The sequence below is a fragment of the Momordica charantia genome (assembly GCF_013281855.1).
Source record: "Momordica charantia cultivar OHB3-1 chromosome 6 unlocalized genomic scaffold, Mcharantia_2.0 BLBB01000006.1, whole genome shotgun sequence".
Classification (NCBI taxonomy): Eukaryota; Viridiplantae; Streptophyta; class Magnoliopsida; order Cucurbitales; family Cucurbitaceae; genus Momordica; species Momordica charantia.
This window is the reverse complement of record NW_028275164.1, coordinates 31934593-31958018: the sequence shown is the minus strand read 5'-3', so window position 1 is coordinate 31958018 and position 23426 is coordinate 31934593. Positions and strand designations below refer to the sequence as shown.

Genomic DNA, 23426 nt, shown 5'->3' with positions numbered 1-23426 from the left:
TTTTGGTACTATATTTATAATTTAACCTAATTATTATTTATATTTATAGCAACCAATAATTAGAATCAAATTTTTCATTCATTTTTGTTTACCGAATCTAAAGATGAAGTCAAATGATGAGACCCCCCTAAATTTGATAAGCACTTTGAATGAGGAGTTTTATTTCTTTATTTGAGATCCATAACTTTTTAATGAATTATTTTACACTTTTTTATTTATTTTTCATTTATATTATTGATAATTTTTCTTCTAATAAAGATTTATATAATTTTTAGTAGTTGATGTAATTTTATAATAAAATATTTTATATTTATATTTAACTTTTTAAAGATAGATACCTTAACCATGTAAGCTATGTTCGATTTGACATATGATTCATTATTTTTAAATATTATAATAATATAATTTAGTAGTATTTTATTAAATGATGATTGTCTTAATAATAAATTATTTTAGTTGATGTAATTTTCTTTTAATTATTTATTATTAATAATATTAAATAATTTGTTATAATAAATAAAAAATGGTTAATATTTTAATTTAAAAAATTTCTAATTATAAAATTACCACTATTTATAATTAGCTAAAAAACGAAATGGTATACGAGTTTGTTCTATATCTGATTCATATTTCGATTCGAGATAGTTTTAATAAACAACATCAAATATTTCTAATTCTAATTCAAAGGACTTATGGTAAATAATATCAAATGAATAATATTCGATTTATTTCATTCCAATTATTTTCATTCCCATTAATTCTCATTACATTTAACTCCTTATAAAACTAAGTCAAACAATAAATACGAATTTTGAGCAAAGAATTAACTGTCAATATTAAAAAGTCAAATAATAAATACGAATTTCATGCAAAGAATTAAATTTCAATATTGATTGAAACACCCAAGTCTAAAGGTAATAACTAATTAGAAATTTATTCTAAAAATTTTATTTTACAAAATTTGGTTTCTTGATAACTAATTTGATATATTCATCAACATTTATATAGATTTTAACTATTTACTGCCTAACTAATTATTGAGATATTAAATATTTTTAATCAATTAAAGCTGACTTTTTCTACCCTCTCAGTGATTTAATAAATTTTAGTATTATTATTTTTTAACAATAACATAATATAATAGAAACAAACAGAAAAGATAGATAACTATACCTCCTTCGGAAAATAGTAAGATTTTTGCGACTCTCTTTATCACAATAAACATATGAAATAATATTATTGTAATATCAGGATCTAAAATTATTTATCAATTTAAAAATACAAATCTCGGATGAAAATAACCTGAGTTCGAATTTCCATGCCACATTATTTTGTACTAAAAAAAATTTAAAATACTATTTTGATCTTGATAGATAAACATTGTGATATTACACTTAATTAAAAATCCATTTCGGTATTTATAATTTCAAAAGAATACTAAATTTTCCCATATATAAAAAAAAAACGTTTCTTATCTCAAAGATTTAAATGTAAATATGTAAGTGAACAAATTTATTTATATAACTGGAGCGTATGGCTAAAAATAACAAAGAAAAGTTTGTTAAAATATTTATCTCGACCCCATACGTCATGCTAAAAGGACAAATTTATTTATATATGACATGAACAAAATTACAAACGCACCATACCATAGTTTTAGTTTTTCAAATATTTTCAAACTATAGTATTTCCTTTTTTTTCATTAAATAAAAAAATATAAAAACTACATAATTCCCACAATGCCCATTCTCGTGACTCTGTCCACTGCCTCACATCCTACGTACGTAACGCCCTCACGGCTTCTACTTCCAATGGACGAAATTAATCGCAGAAAACCGGAGCATACGCCAATCTTCAATCCCCCCCAATCAGATCAAGCTCCGGCTGCGGCGATCGGAGTTAGAAAATGCTCCGCCACGATTCGGCGTTGGATCTTCCCGGTAGCAGTTTTTGGTAGGGAATCGGTGATGAACACTCTCTTCGGGACCTTGAAGGAGGCTAGGTTTTTCTTGCAAAATCGCATCACCTCCGCCTCGTCGATTGAACTTCCCTCCCTTGGAATTATAGCGCAATTGATCTGCAGAAGCATCGGTTAGAATGCAAATCACTAGTGAATTGATCGGAATCGATCGGATGTGAGGATAATCAACGGTACGTTTTCATACCTCTTCGCCGTATTTTTCATCGGGGACTCCGAAGGCGACGGCCTGAGCAATGTCGACGTGAGACAGAAGCACGGAATCTACTTCAATTGGAGAGATCTTTTCACCTGGATCAAGAAGGGGCAAATTAGATCAGATGACTGTAGATGCAATTTTTTCAATTTGAATTGTGAATTTTGTTCACTGGCGATTCGTTTAATTTTTTGAGTTCGAATCTGAGCTGTTGGACTGTACCTCCACGGTTGATGAGCTCTTTGATCCGGCCGACCAGATGCAAGTATCCGTCGGAGTCGAGATAACCGATATCGCCGGTGTGGAACCATCCGTACAAGAAGGCGGCCTTATTGGCTTCTGGATTGTTCTTATATCCCTTCGTCACGTTTGGTCCTCTTATACACACTTCTCCGCTAACGCCTTCCGACTGCGGCACGCCGTTCCCGTCCAGAATCGCCATTTCTTGGCCCACCGGCTTCCCTACCGATCCGGCCTTGTGCACGCCGTCCTCCGGCAACGGATTGGACGCCATGAGATGTGACGCTTCCGTCATCGCGTAAGACTCCAAAACCGGAGCTCCGAATGAGTTTTCTAGGCGCTCCATAATCGAAGGTGCAAGGGACGCGCTGCAGCTCCGGATGAACCGGAGCTTAGGGTAGGCCGCCTCCGGCTTGTTGAGGTGGCGATCGAGTATGATTTGGTGAATCGTAGGGACCGCCGTGTACCACGTCGCGTTATAGGTGAGCATATCGGGCCAAAACGTTGAAGCAGAGAATCGACCGGCTGCCGGAAGAGTCACGGCGGCGCCGGAGATGAGCGACGATAGCAATCCCGCCATTAATCCGTGAACGTGGAACAACGGAAGGACTAGTACGGTTGAGTCAGACTCGGAAATCTTGTACACCGATTTGATGTTCTGAACAGAGGCAGCGAGGTTCTGTTGAGTCAGGGGCACGCCCTTCGGCCGGCTGGTGGTACCAGACGTGTGGAGGAAGAGCGCCGCATCGGACGGATCGTTTACGATTTCCGCCATGTTCGATTTCGATTCGGTTCCTGACGGAGAAAGATTGAGAAACTCATCGTCGCCAGACAGGCTTGCTTTTACTTGAGGGATATTGAGCTTCAATGCGGCGGATTGAGCGGATGGAATCCCTTCTTCTGACGTCAGGAGAAACTTCGATTCCGAGTCCGATAAGTAAAACTCGAACTCCTCAGCCGTGTAAGCCGGATTTAATGGCGCAGCCGTGGCTCGGCAGCGGATTACGGCCAGAAACATGATCACAAACTGCAAGAGGAAACATCTGATCATCATCAGCTTCTTACAAAAGTAAAGGTAAATCAATTAATTCAATCAATCCTCTCGCTCTCATTCTCATGAATCAAAGCACAAAAAACAAAAAAGACGTTAAGATTGCGTAATTGACACTATGCAGGCACTTTTTTCTACTGTTTCTCACCGAAATTTTCTCAGCAACCAAACAGGGGCTTAGCCAGAGAATCCGCGGGAAAAAAAAAGGAAAAAAATCACAAGAAGTTCACCGAAGACGTACCTCCACAGTGTTATGGAAGGTGAGGGCGACCACATCGCCGGCGTTAACTCCGGCATCCGCCAGGAGAGACGCGGCATGTTCGACGAGCTCTTGCAAGCGCTCATGTGTCAGGTCGAACTTTCCGGAGACTGAGAGAGCCCGCCGGCGAGGAAACTCAGAGGCGGCCTTCTTCAACAACCCACTCAAGGTACTCTTCTCCATCTCTCTCTCTCTGTTTCTGTTAATTTCAGAAATCGAAACGCTTCCAAAAATTGATGAACGCGATTAAACTACTGGGAAGTTGGATTTCCAGATGAAACAACAAAAAACAAAACAATTAATTAAAAAAAATTAATCAAAGGCTGAGGAAAACTTTGATCAGATATCAGAAGAACTGAGACGCGTGTTCCAAAGGTGAGAAAATGAGGGATTAATATAGGATTTTTTAGGTGGTTTGGAGAGGTAGGACTCGTGAAGGTTGAAACTGGACTCCTTTTTTCTCCACGTGTCAGCAGCCAAAACAGAATTTGGCTTCTCGATTTTTGATTTTCCTAGAAAATTCGTTTTCAAAACTATTTTGAACTTTTCTTTTCTTTTATTATTTGGCCCATAACTTGTTTTTATTTTGATTTGAGGGACTGTTCGAAAATAAATTGATTAGACTCTCTCTTGTACGCCACTCTACTCCGTCCAAACAAACCAAATTAAGTGAACTCTTTAAAACAAGCTTTATGCCTAATTGATGAATAAAAATTTTGATTCCACAACTTATATGTTGTCTCATGAACTTTGTTTTGCCTGCCCCACCTATCGCTTTATTTTGGACTTGATCCCATTAAAATGAGATGACTCAATGATCAAAAATTCCATCTTTAAAAATGTTGTCTGATATTTTCCAATTAAATACCGTTTCCACATTTACAAATTGATGATCTTTAAAAGGAATAATGACAAATTTGTTAAATTATCATTTATCCTTCTACTATAGAGCTTACTCTATGTTAGTTGAGATATTCTTAAATGTTTAAGTCTAATTATTTTTAAATGTTTAAGTCTAATTTTAAAGCTTGTGATGAATTAATAAAATAGTCTGCACGGGCCAAGGTTAAGTTTTGAAAACAAACAAAATTAGTTCTTGTATAGATATTTCCTTTAAACATTTGGGAAACTTATTCACATTTTGCTATTTCTAAAATGGAAGTTGTGCCTTTCCTTTTTGTTAAATCAAATCAAAATTAACCTTAAGTCAATTGGGTGACCATTTTTAAGATTTATTTAAGGTATAAATATTGATCAAGTAATTGAACTAAAATAAAATAAAGCAAAATACATTTTTAATCTTTAAAGTTTGAGTTTTTAATATCTATTTACTTTCTAAAGTTTGAAAAAAGACACTTTAGTCTTTGAAGTTTAGAAAATAATTGTTCCATAAGCTCATTTCATAATCTAAATTAAGAAAAATAATTAAAATTTTAATATAGTTTACCATATTAACAATGTTCCTTTTAAAATCTTCGGATAAATATCATACCCAAATATTCGAAACTACAAATATATTTTACCAATAAAATAAATCCAAAGTAAAGTGAGTATTTTAATCCAACAAATTTGACGTACTTTGAAAAAAATAGGACATCCGTGAGATCCATGAGAATACTAAAAAAATATTACTTTTGAAAAGTAGTTATTTAAATGTCTCTGTAGAATTTTTGTTAGGAAGAGTAAGCAACTTTGTTTACATTGATCTATTGGAAAGTATTATTTATAAATTTATAATTTTACAATGGACATAATTTAAATAAATTTAAGGAATAGTTGATGTATAAAGATAAATTCAAAGAAAAATAATAATTAATTAAAATTGTTTTTCTTAAAAATTTGATTGTTTTCGAACATAAATATGAGGATTAATTAACTATAGTTAAGTGAAAAAGACATGTTTATTCTTCCAGGTAGGTTCCAACAGACCCGACATATGTTATATAATATTCAAAAAATAAAGAAAATTATATACAATAAATATGGGAATTCATTAGTATTTTTTTTTTATTTGGATGAAAGAGAATTTGGTTCTAGGAAGGAACTTTTAGACTCTGGACACGTGGTTAGTTATTAATAGTAACATATCCTTAAACTATTTCTGAAAGAATTTTTTTCAGTACCAAGTGGAAAATACAAACTCTTGAATTTTTGGTTAAAAATAGAAAAGTCATGACAAAACTATTTTTAAAATTTTGTTCATAATTGCTGTTAAAACAGATTATTAACAATTAATTTTGAATTAACGTGAGCTTAGTTAAATGAATGTAGAAGACGGAAGTAGGATTTGAATGGATAAACATTTTAAATCAAATACTAGACTTTAAACTATCAAACTTTTATAAGGTAAAGTTTTTTTTTTTCCTTAAACTTAAACTTATAAATTTGTGTCGTTGAATATTATAAATATTAAAATCAGAAAGATTGAGAAATGACGCAACTATGTCGTTGTGAAATTGAAGAGTAAAACGAGACACAGGAGAGTAAGAACAACGGAATGAATAAAATATAAAATTGGAAAATAAAATTTGGAATAATTTTTTTTGATTATTCCTCCACACAAAATTAGTCTTACATAACCCATACAACCCTCCTTTTATAAGCAAATTTGGGAATCGTGTAACTAATTGGACACTAAGAATTGAGAACAAATAGACAGATGGAGGTTTTCATTGAGCAATGGGTAATGAGAGACGCTATTTTGAACACTAAGCAAATAGACATCTAAATATTTTAATAAAGTTTATAATAAGCATACCATTTTTATTATTTTCTTTTTGAAAAAGGTAGTTGATATCAAGATTTTAAATGTTGATGTCTCAATTTTAAGAAACTATTGATGAAAATATTGATAACAATAGATATTTTTTGAAAAAATTATAAAAATAAAAATTCAGAACAAATATTTAAAATAACAAATACATATTTCTAAATAAGTTAAATTTTATTAATATTAATATTACGTCTAGTTACTCAAAAAAATAAAAAATAAAAAATTACGTCTAGTGATATTTTCCATTTTTTATATTTTGTCAATTTTCTTGTCATGCCATGGAAATATTGATGTCAAATTATAGACATTGTGGACAAAAATTGAATACCTCAATTTACGTCGATTTCGGTTACATTAAATTATATTGTTACATGGTTGAGAATAAAATAAGCCAGAAGATATGTGGGGTTTGATTCATGTGAACCGAACAAGTCACTTCACTATGGTCATTTATTTGTTTTAGAAGTTTTTTTTTTCTTTTCTTGAATAAAATTGTGCTTTTAAAAGTTATTTCTCATATTATTTTAATTTAATATATATTTTTAATTAAATTAGACAGTCAAGAAATCTTGCAAGTACAATTACAAAGAACACCCTAACCAATTGATATAAAACCATTTATTCCTATGTAAGGTTTGAGAGGCAACAGAATGAACCACACCATTAAGATTCCAAAGTAGAAAAAAAAAGGGAAATTTTAATTCTTGGCAGTTGTAAATATAGCAACAAAATTACGAATCTACAAGCATTTAGAAAATCCACAAGCCTGTTTAGACATTTTTATATTAATTTTTTTACCCTCGTATATCATTTATTTGCATGATAGACTTACACATATTTTAAGATTATTTTGGTTTTTTAAATGAGTGACTGCTGCTCTTTTACCATATTTATAATTAATTGGATTTATTTTACCATATATGTAAGTACACGTATATACTTTATTTTTGAGTTCAACATGGGAGATGGGGATTGGAGATTCAAACCTCTAATCTTATAGTCGAGAATAGTAATATTTAATAATTTAATTTTGAATATAATATAATATTCAAATAGATATATATATGGTTTGTAGCCTCAAAGTGATGGGCCAGCTTTATTTCCCCAGGTAACACCTTACAATCTTTGTCCTTTAATAAAATTGTTGATCCCCAAGAGTTGGCTATCATGAGTAAGCCAAGTTGCAATATCTACCAAAAATATCACACAATCAATAACAGAAATTGAACTGTTGATACAAAACTTGGGGTACATCTCCAGCATTTTTATCTATATCTTCTAAATATTTCAAATAAAGTTGGTTCAGGTCGGGTCCACCTGCAAGGTAACAAAATGGTGATAATACTACGTTTCGTTTTTGGACTTTCAATGTTGTATCTATTTACAACAAACTTGATCTTTAATGACTGTAAAATAATTAATAAATAGAAACAACGACAGATTCTTATATCGACCACATTTTAAGTCAAATTTTTGGTAATGTCAATTAATTGTTCAAGGTAAGCTTCCGTTAATTGTTATGTGGTTCGAAATTTTACCATGAACTTTCAATTCAAAATATTAACTTAGGTTTGTTTGAATAGTATTTTTTGAAACATTTATTTGATATTCTTAAAACTTTTGAAAAGATATGGTTGTTTTTTAAACTAAGGGAGTTTAGGGGTAGTTTTTGTTTTTTCAAAAAAATGGTTGCTGTTTTTATTGTAATTTAGTCTTTTCAATAATATGTGTGCTCTTTTAACTAATGAAAGAAACTGATCTAATTATGTATAATTTTTTTGTATAGAAAAATAATTAATCATGGATAACATGTGTAGGTTTACTTCATCACTGCTTTATTTAGTTATGGACTATATTCAAAACTATGTTTACTTTATATAGAAGAAAATGAACATAGAGAAGAAAGAGGGAAGGCTGTCCAAACGAATATAATTCAACGGTAATTGACAGTGTGAGTTCGATCCCCCACCTCACATGTTGTACTAAAAACAAGAAGAAGAAGGGCGAAGAAACCCACAAAACCTCAAATCTGAAAAATACAATGAAAAGTTTTAAAAAAATAATTCTAAAATTGTTTAAAATTTAAAGTGGGTATAAAATATTATAAAGATATAGATAAAAATATTCTTAATAAAAAATGGTTGTGGTATAAATTCTTAAAATAATTTCTATACAATTTTAGGAATGTTTCTAAAAAAATGAGAAATAAGAAATATAATTAGTTGTCAATTTCTTAGGTTTATCAATAAAACTGAAACAAGAAAATGAAAACGGTCTAGATTTTCAAATCCACAAAATGAGGAGAATATTAAAAAGTAATTAAATTTATGCACTAATCAAGGTCTAACTCAGTGAATTAAAGCTCTAGTAATTTTTAGATTCAATGGTGATTTAACACAAATAAATACGGGTATTTTTGTTTCAAACAGAGAAAAAAAAAGAAAAGAAAAGAACACAGGTTCTTTAAAATATGTCTCATAGACGGATTATAATTATAAATAACCATATTACTGAAAAATTGTAAAGAAATTAATAGTATTCATATTAAGAAAAGAGGGGGAAAGTGGACGGTCAAAATTCAAAAAAAGTGGACGAAGAAATGCAATGAATATGTGAAGAAAAAGGAAAATTTGAGAAGCCAAAATTTTAATTCAATTTTGCCACTTTGCTAATTTATGGGGCGCCTCTCTTTCTCTCTTATCTCATAATACTTTGGAATAATTCACCTTTGAAAACCACAAAGGTCATTTTGAATGGGAAATGAAGATGATAATAAAGGTAGAAATGGATAAGGATTAACATGGGTGGATTTAGAATTCTGTGTCACGGGACTATATATGTATAATTTTGAACGTATTGATACGTATTTAATTCATATATTTTGATGTACGTTAAGTAAATCATATATTTTGATGTTAAATAGGTTCAAGTCTGAAAACATAAATAGCAGCTTAAAAGAAAATCAAACGAAAAATCAGAAGAAAAGAGATGACTTGCAATCCTTTTTTAAACCAAATCCGATCAAGTTGATGCTAGAAGCCAATTCAGGCCAGTTGATGCACTACCCCATTACCTTCAAAATGAGTGAAACCAAACCGGATAGAACTCGAACTAGGACAGTGTTCACGCGGATCAGCATCCCAATTCCACTGCCAAAGACAAATCCTACATAATAGCCAAAAATGACATCTATGTTTACCAACAATCGAAGAAGATCGAAGTAATTAACGAGAAAAAGAAATACATATAAAGATGAGTCATTTTCTCTACAAAGACGCATAAATATATATATCTATTGATAAGGAAAAAAAAATGAAAATGATATTATTCAAAACTTAAAATGATTAAGATTGTAAAATTTAATTTTCAAACCACTAGTCAAGGAAATTATACCAACTACTAGAAAATTAAATCCAAAAATCAAATTTGAACTCTTAAACAATCATTAAGAGAAGGGAAAAATTCAAACTTTAACCATTAAAAGTCGAGGTGAAGCACGGTCCATTTCTCACCTATGGGCTTTACTAGTTGGATCTGAATTAATAGTGTTTAAATTTAATGCAGTCATTTTTAACTTTATTTTTTAAAAAAAATAAACTTTACTTTAAAATCAAATTTCATTTGTAAAAAAAAAAAATCAAATTTCATTAAGACTGTATATCTATATATATTTTTAGTACAATAGTAGAAGTAGAGATTCAGACGCAAATAAGTGTCTTAGCCCATAATGCTATGCTTAGGTTGGATTAATTTCTAATTAAGTGTCGTTTTAAATTTTTTTTTTTGTTCAAATGTTAAAATAAGATTATGGATTATACTTTCAAAAGAAATTCATGCTCCCTTCAGAACATTTAAAAAACAAATTATCATTTATTTATTTTTATTAATTCAAAATTAATTATGATTCTTTATTTAACCGAAGCTGGTTCAATTTTCGTTTCAATATCAAATTAATTTTTTTTTCTTTTTTTTTTAACAATTATATTGAATCAGTTTGGTTTAAAGTGTGTTAAACCGAAAAACGAACCGTACATTGTTATTATTATTTTTTTAAAACCCTCTTTCCCTAACCCTAACTCATAGCCCAAGGCAACCCCAAACGGCAAAGGCCCCTTCTCTCTCTTTTCTCCTCTGTACAACTACTTCTCTGGAACCCATGCTGGCATGACAATTCACCCTTCGTGACAAACCCGCTCGACGCAGCACATCTCTCCGCTCCGTGTGTCGTCGGCCTCTCTCACCGACAATAGGCCTATGGCAAACCATCCACGAGCCGATTACCACTTAACTATGCTCGTTTTGGCGGTGAAGAAATTGGCATTAAAAAAAAAGATGATTATATATGTATTTTTATGAGTTTTGGAGTTTAGAAGGTGACAAGGCATGGATGGCCTCATTATTTTCTTCGTCCCTGACCTCCCATTTAGAGCAGAGTCACCCGACCGGGGAATCTTTGCCATCAGGTCCACATCCGAACACAAAGGAACATCAATACCCAAGAGCTTTACTGGACAAATTACTAAATTTAAAATTATGGAACTTCATAGGGTGGTGCAGCATTATTTTATACTCTATACTAACACTAACGATTACAAATTTCATTTCATTTTCAAGTCCTCCCGAGTTCTATGTTGCTTGAATACATGCTCACATGTTACCACATTAATACACATACTGAAATCTAAGCTATCAGTTCAGAGCAAAATAACAGCAAGCACAAAAATAGTTACTTTGTGAAAGTTCAATAACCAAAATGAAACAAACCTGAAAATTCAATAAGGAGTTCAACCATTTTCTTTCTAGATTAGGAAGTTAAGTTGGATTGAGAGTTACTGTAAGAGGTAAATTGTCTACTCTTTATCTTATCCTCACTAGAATTGCGTCTATGTCCTTGAATGGTGACTGATTTCTATTTGAGCTCTACAATTTCCACCACTCTTCTCCTCTCCTCCCTGCTTCTGTACAAGAATGTCTACTAACGTCCTTGAATGATGACTGATTTATTGTCCACACCGTGTCTAACCAACCAGGCCTGCACATCTAAGTTCTTTCTTTTCTCTTTCTACTTTTTGTCATTACAATCTGCAAAATATATATAACCCCAACTCCAAGATTGCTTGCTAGTCTCATTTCATTGTGTAATCAAGTAATGATATCTAATTCAGTCATGGGAGAAAACTAATTGTAAAGAATAGGGAAGTATCAGTTGACACAGGAAAAGAGCAAACATCAATCAAGCTTTCAAAATTCTCTTTAACTAAGAACAAACAGACATATAAATCATCAGTTCATTTTCCAATCCTAATGAAAAAAATGGAAAATGATTAGGGATAATCAAAACTTGCCACTTCAAAAGCGGAAGGTATAGACATACTTGGATCAGGAAGAAACCTCATGAAGAAGAGAAAGGTCCCTTCTAGAGCTCCCTAGCTTAAGCTTTATCCATCTCTAACGTTCATTTCTTTGCTTTCTTTGTTCCAGCAGCTTTCAACTTCGAAACCCCACTCTTCTTTACCTTCTTCCCAGCAGATTCTCCATCATTGTCAACAGATAACAGACCTCCCTTCTTTTTTATCTTATCTCCGATTTTCTTCTTCTCGGAGATCTCATCTTTTTTTTGTTTGACGCTGTCCTTCTTCATACTAATTGGTTTCTTCAATGGCTTCTCGACATTCAACTCAGTTTGAAGGTCTTCTTCTTTCCCCTTATTCACTCTACTCCGTTTCTTACCCTTCAATTCATCACTACCCATTATGACATCTTCACTAACTTTAACATTATCTGTGTCTTCATCAAGATCACTGCCCAATTCATCTTCATCAGACAACTCTCCGCCATTACTGTCCATGTAACGAACTTCATGAATCCTCCCCTTCTTCTTGCTCAACTTTTTCTCCTTCTCTTTTTTGTTACTAACCTTGACAGGAGTAGGACTCTTACCTGAATCTTCTACTTCTTCGATTCCCTTGTCTTCCCCTTTCATGGCGGCCTCAATTTTAAACTTCAAGTCCGGTACTGACTGGTAAATTGGCAATGCAATCGACTCCAGCAACTTCAAATGAAAGGACCGAACATTACTCCATTTTTTGGGCACAATCTCCGCAATCCCATCAATGGCCGCAATCACATTACTCACAATCTCTTCAACTTCCATTGACGTCTTTGCCACCTTCACCACACTACAAGTCCCCGTCCTTAAATACAACAACGCCGACGCACAGCTCTTCTCAATCTGTTCTTTCCAATTCTTATGCCTCAAATTCAACGGCACCGGAATCTTCTTCTTCTTGAAAAAATGCTTCCCCAACAGACTCGGCAGCAGTGGGATCACCCGATCGTCAGCGAAAAACATATCGTACGAATCGCACAGCTTCCGCTTAGCTTCAAAGGGGCGGTAATCGGATTTAAGCTTCGACAACTTAATTACCTTCGAAATTGGAATATTTTCCGACTGGATTTTCTTCCTCGCGTCATCTTTGGTGAGATTAGATTTGGTTCGGTCGTCGATAATGAGGCAGAGTTCAGACGATTCGGAGTGAAGGGAATGAGGGAGAGGGATTTTGTAAGGATTTGTGCGGCCTTTGGGAGGGATTTTCCTGAGGGTTACGACGAGGTATAGAAAATCCTCCTGGTCAAAGAGTTGTGGCTTCTCCCGCTTGGAATTTCGCCATTGGAGGAGGGATTCCACAGCTTTCTCGGCCGTTTGCTGATTAACTCTGGAAGAAGGAGGAACACATACAGAACCAGGGGAAGCCATTTTTGTTTGAGAGGGCGAGGAATTAGGGTTTTAGGGGGAAACGGAGATTTAGGTTTTATATATATAGGAAAAAAAATTAGGGCTCTTATTTTGGTAAATTGACCATTCTAACCAAAAAGTGTTTGGATTTTAAAAAATAACCCAAAATTTGAAAACAAGTTTTTTCTGACAAAAAAAAGAAAAATTCTTACATGCAAGCGATTGTGAAATTACAAATTTGCACTTAACTTAATAAAAAAAAATTTGAAGTCTAGAGAGAGAAACTAAGTGAGTATGCTTCTAACTTAAGTCTAGGGGATGGCAGGATGGGGTTGAAGCCAACCATAGTTTTAAATATTCGTCGACACGTCGAAGATTTTATCATAGTACAAGAAAATCGATAAAATATGAAAAAATATCAATAAAATGTCACTAATATATATAATTATTGATATTAATTATTTTTAACTAATTTAGAAATAGAAAAATGTTTATTTTGTTAATTTAAATATCTTTTACGATTTTTCAATTTTTCTAACTTTTTCAGAAATATCAATCGACATCGACATTTTATCGATATTTCGGTAAAATTGAGACCTCGACATTTCCATCGACATCCGACATTTAAAACATTGAAGCAAACCAAGTCAAATAATATTTTAATTAAATTTATAACACATAATATAAACCAAGTCAAATAATATTTTAATTAAATTTATAACACTATATATTTTCGAGCCAGATCGTGCCCAAGAAATAAGGTAGAGGCCTTGTCCGAGATGGAAATATAGGGTTCTATATATGAAAGAAAAATTAGGGCTTTATATTTTCTTATTGCGCTTTTGGTTCATTAGAGGAAGATCAAGATTTAGGATTCTATATATGGAAGAAAAAATTATGGCTCTATATTTTCTTATTGGGCTTTTGGTCCATTGGAGGAAGACGAAAGGATTCTATACAGAAAGGAAAAATTAGGGCTCTGTATTTTTTTATTGGGCTTTTGGTCCATTAGAGGAGGACATGATTCTCTATATTTTCTTATCGAAGTTCTGGTCTATTGGGCTAGGTATTAGGAAAATGCTTCTCTAGTTTTGGGCTTTTTTTTGCTCCTCCCTTCCTAAATCTCATTTTTCAGCTTTATCATTGGCCAAGTTGAGCCGGCTCAAAGAAGCAAAGACCCAACTTCTACGGGTCACAAAGTACTATTTGGGTCAAGCTTGTGTCGATCCAACTACTCAAATTTAGAGTCATAGTCCAATCCATTAATTTAACTCATTGAGTCAAAGTTTGATGGATGAATGGTTCATATAATAAATTATTCTTAATTATTAAGAATCATTTTTAAAATACTTTTTGAAACAAAACTTTTTGAGTTTTAGAATTGAAAAGGTTAGAGAGAAATTGAGATTTAGAATATAACTAGAGTGGATAATAAAAAAATTATATTGATATTTATAAAAAAAGTTTTATATTAGAAAATGAAAAAAAAAAATTCACTACCTATAATTTGAAATTTAAAAAATTTCTAACATTTTAAAAAACAGTACATTAGAAAGAAAAATTCACAATAAAAATTATGGGGAAGGAAACTCCTTCCTCCTATATCTGTGAGATGTCAGCCCATTGTCGTGTGTTGATAATAACAATTACAAAGGTTAAATTTATTCCTGCACGCATGTCGTTATTTTTTTTATTATTTTTTTATACTAAATAAATAATAAATTAACATATTACACAGTATAAATATTAATAATTATAGACATACGGGACCTTGGGGCGACTTTTGAATTTTGAGCTTAACTTTCCAAAATATTTTAATTTTCACTCTTGAACTTTTAAAACATCATTTCAACCCTCAAACTCTTGAAAAGAATAATTATTTTGAAATTTAAATTTTAAAATGTCTTATTATATAAACTTTAAAATGTTATAATTGTGTCTTAAACTTCTGAATAAAAGTTTCTTATGTCAAGTGAAGATAGGTATTAAATAATAATGTATGAGACAAATATTAATTGATTTGATACAGCATAATAGATAAGTTGAAGAAGAAAGTGTATAACAAATAAAATAAAGTGGGATAATATACTCTCATTTGAAGCAATACATCAAAACTTGTTTATAAACGGCAGGTACAATATTATCCTCTCATTTTGAAGCAAGGTATCAATATTTTTTATAAACTGTGCCACTATGTCAATAAATTTGATTAATGAAAAATTAATACAAATTAGATAAAATAGAATGACAGTGCAATATACCCCCATTTCGAAGTAATGTATCAAATACCCACTATATTAATACATTTGATCAATGAAAAATTAACTACAAAGATAAAGTAGTTTGCTATGCAAATTTTAAGGATTAATTTTTTTTTTTTTAAGTTGCGAGTAAAATATAATAATATTTAAAAATTTATGTACGAAAAGTTCAAAAAAATCAAAATAATATTTAGAGTAAACCTATGATAAATACGAAATATTCATTTATAGAGAATTTTGTCACATCATTTGTATTTTGTATGTCTTAATCAATGTATTTAGTTTATTTTTCATTGTTGGAATCAATAGAAAGCTTTTGCTAAAGATTTTAAATAGTAATTATCAAATAAATCAAGTTTACAAGTTACCACTTTTGAGGCATCGTAATGTTCATATAAATATTTTGTTAAATTAACTCGTGTGAAACATATAGAAATCTGAATATTTTAGATAATTTGCAAATAGACCTCTAACTTTTTCTACAGATCCTTATAGTTTGAAGAATTTGCAATTGTGGCATTATTTGGCAATGACCCACTTATTTTAATGGTGCTACACAAAAATGTAGGACAAAATTTCTGTCTATTTTTAATTGACAAGGACTTTAGCTCTCTTTATAGAAGATAATTTCACCTTCTTTTTCACAAGAGAATATGATATCACTTACAAACTTTAATTTGAGAGCAACATATTTCCCTATATAGAAAACTAGATTATTCTCCAATAAAAAAAAGAAGGGTATAGTTGTAAAATATTTAAAATACAAGAATATATTATATTTCAAAACGAATCTTTTTTCAGTATAATAACATGTGGAGCACAGTGAAAGTAAGATTCGAACCTACAATCTTTTGGTCGAGATACATGATGTCTTAACCAATTAAGCTATCTCTAAGAATTGACCCAAAAAAGATTCTTAATACTTCGAAATTAATTGAAATTCAAAATTTGTCAATCAAAATGGTTCAATCGATTTAAGTTACTCTAATGTTATCTCATTAAAATTGGATTTTAATTATTTAGGCTAAATATATGCTTTTTAGTTTTAAGTTTGGGCATTTTTTCAATTGTAGTCCTGGTTGATATTGTTTAAAAAATTTACAATTTAGTCTCTTATATTTTAATATAGTTTAATTATATTCTTTTATAAGATAATGTTAAAATTAGCTGATAATAAATTTACATGACATAATACTGAGTGAGTTAACATAAATTTTTAAAGGAAGAATTAAGCCACCTATGAAGTTAAAATTTATGTCAATTTCTTAGAAATTTTGAAAATAAATTAGAAACTTTTCTATCTTCAAGTAACCTAATCTATCCTTTAAGTTTCTACAAACTAACTAAATATCATGTCATACAAGTTCCATCATTTTGAGTGTTCACTAATGTGAATGATATAATTGAAAAATATTAAAATACAAGAGACTAAATTGAAAATTTTAAACGATAGAGAATAAATTATAAAAACATCCATTTATAGGGTGGATATTTATTCAAATAAGGGAAACTTGGAAATTTTAATTCCTTTTTTATTTTCCTTTTTATTTCAAAATAATTATTACTAAAAAAATTTGGACCACCACCAACAAAAAGGAAAAGATAATGGTATGAAAGTTGGTCTTCTCCTCACTTAGAAGAACCTTTTGAAAAGGTTTTCTCATTTCACAAGCCATTTTGATGTGAATTATTTAAACATATCATATAACAATTTGTATTTCTCCTTTTCTTTCAAGTCCCAATTTATTCAAAAAAATATATATTTAATATGATTTCAGTTATTGAGCTTCTTATAACTCTTTTTTTTTCCTTAGTCCTATAATATATAATATGTTTAGTCAACCATTTCATGCCAAAGAAATAAAGAAAAAAAAATCAATAAGTTTCAATATAGATGAAAGATAAAATAATGTTATCTTTGGTTAAAAAAATATATTATTATCCTAAAGAAATTGTGCAATAAAATTGGAGGAAATTGCAGGATCCACTTAAATAAAATAATTTTTATTTCTTCAAAAAATAAACGTAGATATGATTGAGAGAAGGAATGAGATTCAAATGGAAAGAAAATAAATAAATTTTACTTTAAAAGAAAAATTTGTAAAAGTTTATACATTTATACTCCAATTTTTTAAATTTATTATAAGAAATACTTTCCATAGAAATTTTCACCATAATTAAAAATTTAAAAACCGTAAGGACAAATAAACTAAGTGCATAGATTAGGGAAATCTTTGAACCAGATAAATTGGTTTCAATTTTGCCCAATACTTGAGTCTAGTTGATATTAGAATATTGATTAATTGATTTGCAAAAAAATTATAAAATGTAGTTTTTTTCCTTTTACTATTTTTGGAGAACATAAATGAGTTAAAATAGTTTGGTAGATAGGATTGATTTGGATTTAAATAAGGGATAATAAAAAGTCACACTCAACACTCAAAATATATTTAAAGATCCATTCAATTTACAAATAATCTTCTTTCATCTTGGGGATGTAGCTCATATGGTAGAGCGCTCGCTTAGCATGCGAGAGGTACGGGGATCGATACCCTGCATCTCCAATTTTACTCACCGATAGAATTAAAAAAATGATCAAACATCAATATCATTTATATTTATTTTGTTTGAAACATAACAAAAACAACTTTGACAAAAAGACTGAATTATATATATATATATGATGATAATTATTTTAAATAGTATTATCATATTATGGGCCACACCATCTCTACCACCACCAGCCTACATTTCCAATAATCTTAAAGGAATTTGCTCAAAAGTTGGCTAAAATTATTAGTGAGAAGTCACAATGCTAAGGGCCAAAACAATCCAATTTTAAAGCTGATTGAAGCCTTTTGTCATGAAACTTTATTAAATAGTGAAGCACTTTGCCAAAAAGCCAATGAAAGATTTAACTGCTCTTAGAAAATGACATTCAGTTAATTTGGTCTGAATTAATTTCTCTTTTCTTTTGTTCTCCCCTTTTTTTTTTTTAAAAAAAATAACATTCTTACAAGTTATACCTATATGCATTTTTATAATCTTTAATTTTGTCTCTCCTTTCTAATAATTGGGTTTTTTTCTTTCTTAAATTTGTAACTTATTGAGATAAGTAGGTAGTGTATCGACCAAATGTATTTACGATTAAACCAAATATTTGATTGTTATGGTAATCTAATTTCCAATCTTTAAGAGATAAATTATATCTGGTTAGTTGAGCTTTGTTCATGTAATTGACACTATTTAAAACATATGAGAGAACTTTAGGATTCCCAAAGAATGGTAAGTAATGACTCGAGGTTAAATGAAAATTCTCTCAAAAAGTCGCATTAGAGACATGTTTTGGAAGTGATTCTGTTATAGCCAAAATCACTTATATATCACATTTAAACAAGTGATTTTATAAATGACATTAAGAATTTTAGTCACACGAGAATCTTTTCAAAACATATCTAACTATATATGTACTTGTATTAGATAATAAAGAATCCGGACAAGCTCACAAATTCTTGGATAGTTAAAAGGGATTACCTTCCCTTTGTTGAAGTTCTTTTTACCAAAAAGAAAAAAAAAATCATAAAAGAGAAAGTAAACTTCACTACTATAAAGCTTTCAAGTTACGATTTATCAAAAAAGAAAAGAAAAAAAAAAGAGAAGAAGCTTACAAGTTACAGCATATTAATTCCTTCCACCTAGTTTATGGTAGAGGGAGGAACGTGTAAGAAATGGATATCTTTAGAAAATGGACATTTTGCAACAAAGAAAATATTAGGGTTTAATACATGTGTGAAACGATTATATAAAGCCCCCAATTTTCAAATGCCTCTTTTCTTCTTCATATAACATACATAAATAATATTATGATCTATGTATTTTAGTTTATAATTATAAAGGTAAAATTTTAGAATATATATTTTCAAAAAAAAAAAAAAAAAGAATATGAGATAACAAACAAACATTAAATCATTATTGAATTTTTACAACGACATAATCTTATCTTTAATTAATTTAATTCTACCACCGATTTTTCTTGGTAGTGACAAAAAAAGAAAGTAATGTTTATTGTGGTTTTTTTTTTCAAATTTTGTTGGGAAAATCCCCACAAATACAAACAATCTGGAAAACCCAATTATTGATTAGCCTTCAAATTTTCACGAGAAATCTTTTAAATTCTTTTAATTAATTAATTAATTATTATTATTATTTTACAATAAAAATCTTTCAATCTCTCTTAAAATCCACCATAAATATATTTTGTTTACTAATTTATATTATTCTTAACTCTTGAAATTATAAACTAAAGAAAAAATCTAGAAATTCTCACCAACTTATGCAATATTGGAATAATGCATATATTGATTTTAAAATATTATTAAAATTTAATCAGTAAGATATATTTTCAAAGCTAAAATTAACCAAAATTGTATTTGAAACCAATTATGCAAAGAAAGATTAAACGAGTTGGCAATAATAATATATCTATTGAAAAATATATTTTAATAAATTTAACTATCAAAATTGAATACATATAATTTTTGCATCTCATAAATTAAGAAAAATAAAATTTACATAATATACTATACGTTAAATTACAAATTTGATCCCTATGATTATTACATAATTTCAATTTGGTCATATGTTCCTGAAAATTCAATTTTAGTCCCTATGTTTGGTAGATAGCTTCAATTTGGTCTCTATGGTCTAAAAATTTTCAATTCATTCCCTAATTATTTAGTCAAAACACTCCAATATAAAATTATGGTCTCCAATATTTTATGCTTTTTATTAGTATTCTATTTCCCATCAAAGCATGAGAGTTACCCATCTTGAATTTGAAAAATGCATAGTTAAAAGACGATCTGCTTTTTGTTTGTGGTTGCTAATCTTTCGTTAAAAGAAAAATAATATCATACCAACAGATACATATTAGTTTATTCCTCTTTTTATGAGTTTGATTTTGGTCCTTACAAATATGCACGATCTTGAATTTTTGTGACTTTAAAATTAAAAGCATCTCATCTTTTTTTTAGAGAAATCAAAGAATAATTTTATAGCTTTTTCCACTCACAACCTTTCAAGAAGGTAGCATGAACCGAGGTATTAATTTTTTTCAACGTTCCTATATGTCTATAAGTTTAACATCGATGTAAAGGTGAATCGACATTTCAATAGTATCACCAAAAAATCGACAAAATTTTAAAATATATAGCAGTAAAATGTCACTAATATAAATAAATTATTAATAATAATAATAATAATTGTTGTTAACTTATTTTAAAAAAGGTGAAGCCTTTATTTATTAATTTAAATTAATTTTTTTTTTTAATATCTATCTACATAAATTGTATTAATATTTTCATAAAATTGAAAGATTTGACATTTAATAAGGGACAAAAGGGAATATTGGATGGGCTTTGTCTGCATTTCTTTACTCATTTGAAAAAAAAAAATCACTTTATTGGAAGGATAGAAAGTGGACTTCTATATATATATAAAAGTTTGATACATCCATGAAAGAATCCACTTATTCAATTTTATTTTATTTTATTATTACTAGTATTATTATATATAATAACTTGATACATCCATGAAAGAATCCACTTATTCAATTATTATTATTATTATTATTATTATTATTATTATTACTTCACTTTCATAAAGCATATTATCCCTTATTCCATAAAAGACAACTTAGAATTTTTATAATATTGAAATCTTGCATTATGGGCCTCTGAAATTTTAGAAGTCATTTTTTAAAGGTCAAATTCTATTGGAATTTATCAAGCTTTAAATTTATTTCATTTAGTTTAATGTTTAGATTTTATATTAAAATTTTTTTAATCTTTATCGTTAAAAATGTAAATTATATATAATTAATTTGACATTTTACCTGCTACAGTGTAACTTTCATTAACTTATTCGAGTAGATTTATATTTGAATCAACAAAATAGATGGCTATAGTAGTTTTTTGTTAAATAATTTATAAAATATTTATAGCAAGGACAAATGATTCTTATACAAAATTAAAGGATTAATATTTTTTAATCAAGTTGAATTATCATAATATGTTTTAGGTTAAGTTACAAAGTTAAAATATATTATGTAAAAAATTTGAGTGGATGGTAAATATTATAGTTTTGAGGGTTTAATTATAACAATACTTAAAAGGTGAACAGTAGTGCATACATTTTCTTGTAATATTTTAAGAATGTAACTACAACAATTTGTAAGTATACGAGGTGATCGATCAAGTTGAAAGTTCTAAAATGTTATGACTTGCGGTTTTTGAAATTTTCAATAACTAGTTTTTTTTTATATATAATTATGCATGTCAATTAAGCTCAAATAATGTAAAAAAAATAAGTCAAATAAGGTTAATGAGCTTTCATAAAATCTCTATCAAATTTGTTAGTTTTAAGATCAAATCTATATTTATTATTTATGTAGATACTTAATATAATCCATAAATATTGAGAATTAATTTAGCTTAATAGCCTCCGTTCTATAGTAATTAACATCTCCATTAGTTTAACTTATAGACAAAAATTAATTCTCAAAAAGAAAAAAAAATTTATAGACAAAAATTTCATAATTGGAAATTAATTTTGACTCCTCTCTAGGATGAAATATTAGTTATTATTTAATAGAGTTCATAATATTGTAATATCTACCTCTTTTTGTCCACATTTAAAGGATTAATTATCTAATATAGTTTGGTCTCTCAGACATATAATTCAACTAATTAAGATGTATATATTTTTTTACCAAAAGAGTAAAGTTTAGAATCGTTCTTGTCAGAGTAGAAAGAAAACTTCTCACTTTTGCCAACTGCATATCCACAACTTCCTACAAGGGTACTTGTTGGTACATAATTCCTATAAGGATTACATCCTTTTCATACACATGCTACTTTACTAGAAATCTTCTATTCTACTACTTTGACAACCAAAATTCTTTTGACATATATTATACTAATAAATGTGAATCAAATATATCTTTAAAAGGAGAGTAATTGCCCTCTTCTTGGTTCATTTTAGTTTTCTTTTTTCTTTTAACAAAAAAATCTCTATAAAAGGTTTTGACGGTATTAGACTTCTCACAATATAGTTCAACTGGTTAAGACATATTTATCCATCTTAAAATCGTGGGGTTTAATTTCACGCTCCCAATAAAAAAGGAAACTTCTCACAATCAAGGGTGATTTTAGAAACTTTTAGGAAGAAAAACTTGGGTAAAAATATTTCATTGAATACAATATAAGTATCGGAGATTTAATCTTCTTAATTTTCAAGTCTATATAATAAAAATATTAAAAAATTACTGTTTAATAATAATTTAACTTGTATAACTTACAAAATATTGCTTTTGAAAATTTTGTTGGATGGTGTTTCTCTAATTTAACCGTCAATATTTTAAAATCATTTTTGATAAATTATTGAATGATTTTAAGTATTACTGGACTATAAAAAATAAAACATGATATAATTTTAGGTCCACAACAGTAAACTGCATCATTTAAAAAGTGTTGAAAAAGAATCTTAATTTCTTTTTTCCTTTTTTAAATTAAATATTTATATAATTAGAATTTGTACATATTTTTTCTTTTAGATCTATGCCAAAAGAATAAATCTCTCATGCCTGTACTTAGATAAGAAAAATATTTTTATAATATATTTTAAATGAACAAAAATAATATATATATATATATATATATATATTACGTTTTTTCTCCTTTATATTTTTTTATTTGTATATAGGAAATTTTAACAAAAATAATTGTAGAGATATTCAAACACCATTTTGGGATTTGTGATCAACGTGGTTCGAGGAATTTGTCTAATTCTTCCTTACTTGTCATGGGGAAGAATGACAATAAAAGACAACTTTTGAGACACTTATTTCCATTCTAATTGTGAATAGGGGTGTCA

At 29.3% G+C, this 23426-nt stretch overlaps 2 protein-coding genes and 1 long non-coding RNA gene across 5 annotated transcripts; 1 reads left to right on the top strand and 2 right to left on the bottom strand.

Moving 5' to 3' along the window:
- Positions 1 to 1588: 1588 nt before the first annotated feature.
- LOC111026021 (putative CoA ligase CCL9) lies at positions 1589 to 4097 on the bottom strand. The gene is made up of 4 exons (XM_022303986.2): positions 3707 to 4097; positions 2397 to 3441; positions 2166 to 2269; positions 1589 to 2077 (listed from the first exon to the last, which is right to left on the bottom strand). Exons 1-4 carry the CDS (start codon positions 3905 to 3907, stop codon positions 1874 to 1876), a joined length of 1554 nt encoding a protein of 517 aa, XP_022159678.1. The 5' UTR covers positions 3908 to 4097; the 3' UTR covers positions 1589 to 1873.
- On the top strand, positions 3349 to 4066 carry LOC111026022 (uncharacterized). 2 transcript variants are annotated; one of them, XR_015791655.1, is made up of 2 exons: positions 3349 to 3489; positions 3628 to 4066. It is a non-coding gene; the product is annotated as an uncharacterized LOC111026022 (long non-coding RNA). The 2 variants fall into 2 exon arrangements; XR_015791656.1 differs by having other exon boundaries at positions 3350 to 3489; positions 3639 to 4066.
- Positions 4098 to 9359: 5262 nt separating the features above from the next.
- On the bottom strand, positions 9360 to 13296 carry LOC111026071 (uncharacterized). 2 transcript variants are annotated; one of them, XM_088126086.1, is made up of 2 exons: positions 11872 to 13296; positions 9360 to 9662 (listed from the first exon to the last, which is right to left on the bottom strand). In XM_088126086.1, the coding sequence occupies exon 1, from the start codon at positions 13252 to 13254 to the stop codon at positions 11953 to 11955; it is 1302 nt and encodes a 433-aa protein (XP_087982212.1). In that variant the 5' UTR covers positions 13255 to 13296; the 3' UTR covers positions 9360 to 9662; positions 11872 to 11952. The 2 variants fall into 2 exon arrangements, with proteins under 2 accessions (XP_087982212.1, XP_022159732.1); XM_022304040.2 differs by lacking the exon at positions 9360 to 9662 and adding an exon at positions 11203 to 11579.
- Positions 13297 to 23426: the final 10130 nt, after the last annotated feature.

Excerpts from the sequence above, each read along its gene's own strand:
- LOC111026021 (XM_022303986.2), bottom strand. The coding sequence starts at position 3,907 with ATGGAGAAGAGTACCTTGAGTGGGTTGTTGAAGAAGGCCGCCTCTGAG. Across the intron at positions 3,442-3,706 it reads CCTTCCATAACACTGTGGAG|TTTGTGATCATGTTTCTGGC; the intron begins GTACGTCTTCGG and ends TTCCTCTTGCAG. Across the intron at positions 2,270-2,396 it reads AGAGCTCATCAACCGTGGAG|GTGAAAAGATCTCTCCAATT; the intron begins GTACAGTCCAAC and ends TTCTTGATCCAG.
- LOC111026071 (XM_088126086.1), bottom strand. The coding sequence starts at position 13,254 with ATGGCTTCCCCTGGTTCTGTATGTGTTCCTCCTTCTTCCAGAGTTAAT.